Source organism: Diabrotica undecimpunctata, chromosome 2 (genome assembly GCF_040954645.1).
Source record: "Diabrotica undecimpunctata isolate CICGRU chromosome 2, icDiaUnde3, whole genome shotgun sequence".
Lineage (NCBI taxonomy): Eukaryota > Metazoa > Arthropoda > Insecta > Coleoptera > Chrysomelidae > Diabrotica > Diabrotica undecimpunctata.
In genome coordinates, this window is record NC_092804.1 from 172,604,345 (window position 1) to 172,606,531 (window position 2,187).

The window sequence follows — 2,187 nt, forward strand, 5'->3', positions numbered from 1 at the left end:
AATGTGATGTTAATTTCTTTATTCAATCCTTACAAAGCAAAATCGATTCATTATATTAACCTTCGTGTAGTGGCATTACTGAGTGAGAGACTTGGTAGACTGTTTTTTGATGTGAGTATTAAACAATTTATTGTAAGTACTAGAATGTTTCAGTACCTTCATATATCTTTGTTAGATTTTTTTTAGCTGGAGCTAAAAACTAGAAATAGGAGCTTGCCTGTGTTCTGAAACATTCTAGTACTTACAATAAATTGTTTAATACTCACATCAAAAAACAGTCTACCAAGTCTCTCACTCAGTAATGCCACTACAGCATTACTGAGTGAGAGACTTGGTAGACTGTTTTTTGATGTGAGTATTAAACAATTTATTGTAAGTACTAGAATGTTTCAGTACCTTCATATATCTTTGTTAGATTTTAGCAATGGGAGATTATAAACACAGGCAAGCTCCTATTTCTAGTTTTTAGCTCCAGCTGGTCTATGACACTGAGGCAACTAAACTTAAAAACTCTAGTATCACTATCAGAAGGTTAAGCAAACTGTTAATTTTATAGTTAATCATATTAGAGAATATTTACAAATCTGCTGATGACAATACAAAATATAAAATTTTAACTACAATTATCTTTTAAATCTTTACTCTCATCAGTTTGTATTAAAATTTCTTCGTTTGGTAACTGTGCATCATTAATGGGGTATCTCAAATGATTGAAACATGTGTGTAGATTGTGCATCTGTACTTGTTGAAGGACTCTCAACTAAAACAAAAAGTTAATATAATAATTTATGCCATGATTCACTTCAAGTAAAATAATTTTTATTAATTACATATTAGGGTTACTTACTTTCGGTTAAATTTGCTTCCACACTCAACATTGAAATACTTCTGGGATGTAAATTAGAAGAAGAATCTAAAATCAATCATCAATCAGTTATTTGTTCTCTAATATCAAATATTTATTGGACTCACCATACAAATGTAAGCTAGGAATTGCATTTTTATACAATTTATGGCTCCATGAAGAAACAAACTTATCTTCAAAGTGTCTGTGGCAGATTCGTTTTGTTTTAAAAACTGTACTGGAATTCATCATATCTAAATTAGGCTTTTTTATAACACTAAGCCACTTCCTAAATCGTATACTGTCTTTATCAGGGTTTGGAAAGGCATGTCTAATTGATGACGAATTGGTACATTGTAGGATACAACATTTATTGTGAAAAACCATATTTAACTAATTATTATTAATCTGCAAAATACTGTTTGAACACCGCCACAGATCACTGAGGTAGGTGGTTTGTAATTTACAAACTAATTTGAGGTTATTGCTAACAATAACCCAGAGATATTAAACCAAGTTTAGTTTAATTTCTTTGCAATAATAACCATCAAATTCAAATCAAAATCTGACTATATAGACGCAAATCAATTACTGACAATTAGCGATTGACATTTGACAATTATAATTTTTAGTTGTGTTCTAAACCTAAACTGCAGAGTAAAGGTAAAGCCAGAGTAAAGCGACATCTGAAGATTTGTATCGGTACTACAAATGACATTTAGTTTAGTTTGACCTTGAGCTACCTACGTGAAACGTCTAGTTATTAGTGGTCTGTGATTTGTATATAAACGCTATGCGAAATAGAAAATTCAAAATTTAAATGAATAATATCTAACTGTAAAGTGTGTTGCCTATCTTGGGAGCTTTCTGCTGTTAGAGGTATTATACGCGGCTCGCTGATTCCAGTCTCAACCATCAAGTATAGTATTTATTTTTTGTTATCTTGATTAACTTTGACCAACTGGCAGTGGATAGAAATTACTATACAGCCAAGCATAGCTGTTCATAGCCAATATTAAACAACTCACATGCAACTTATTAACAAAATAAAACTGCACAAATTAAAACAAGAGTTTATTCTTAAATTTTTATAGTCGTTTACAGATTAGTATTTATAAATGAAAGTTTTTATTGAAAATTAATGAATATACACTTTCATTAAACAGTAAGTTGATTTGAGCTATTAATGTTGTATTACATTAATAATACTGATTATGAAACTATTTTCTTGTGACATGTTTAAGTTAATATTATATTTATATGGGAATAAGCGAGGACTTTTTTTTTCCACACTTGGAGCCTGACAGTCGGATTTGTTCATCGTCCATGTTTCACTGACATAT

At 30.2% G+C, this 2,187-nt stretch overlaps 1 protein-coding gene across 1 annotated transcript; it reads right to left on the reverse strand.

Moving 5' to 3' along the window:
• Positions 1-319: 319 nt before the first annotated feature.
• Positions 320-1,448, reverse strand: LOC140433573 (uncharacterized). The gene is made up of 3 exons (XM_072521556.1): positions 973-1,448; positions 848-913; positions 320-760 (listed from the first exon to the last, which is right to left on the reverse strand). Exons 1-3 carry the CDS (start codon positions 1,229-1,231, stop codon positions 690-692), a joined length of 396 nt encoding a protein of 131 aa, XP_072377657.1. The 5' UTR covers positions 1,232-1,448; the 3' UTR covers positions 320-689.
• Between the last annotated feature and the right edge of the window lie 739 nt (positions 1,449-2,187).

What these genes read in the sequence shown, in the direction of transcription:
- LOC140433573 (XM_072521556.1), bottom strand. Translation starts at nt 1,231, where the DNA reads ATGGTTTTTCACAATAAATGTTGTATCCTACAATGTACCAATTCGTCA. An exon ending in TCCTAGCTTACATTTGTATG is followed by an intron (nt 914 to 972) that starts GTGAGTCCAATA and finishes GATTGATTTTAG; the next exon opens with ATTCTTCTTCTAATTTACAT. An exon ending in GGAAGCAAATTTAACCGAAA is followed by an intron (nt 761 to 847) that starts GTAAGTAACCCT and finishes TTTTTGTTTTAG; the next exon opens with TTGAGAGTCCTTCAACAAGT.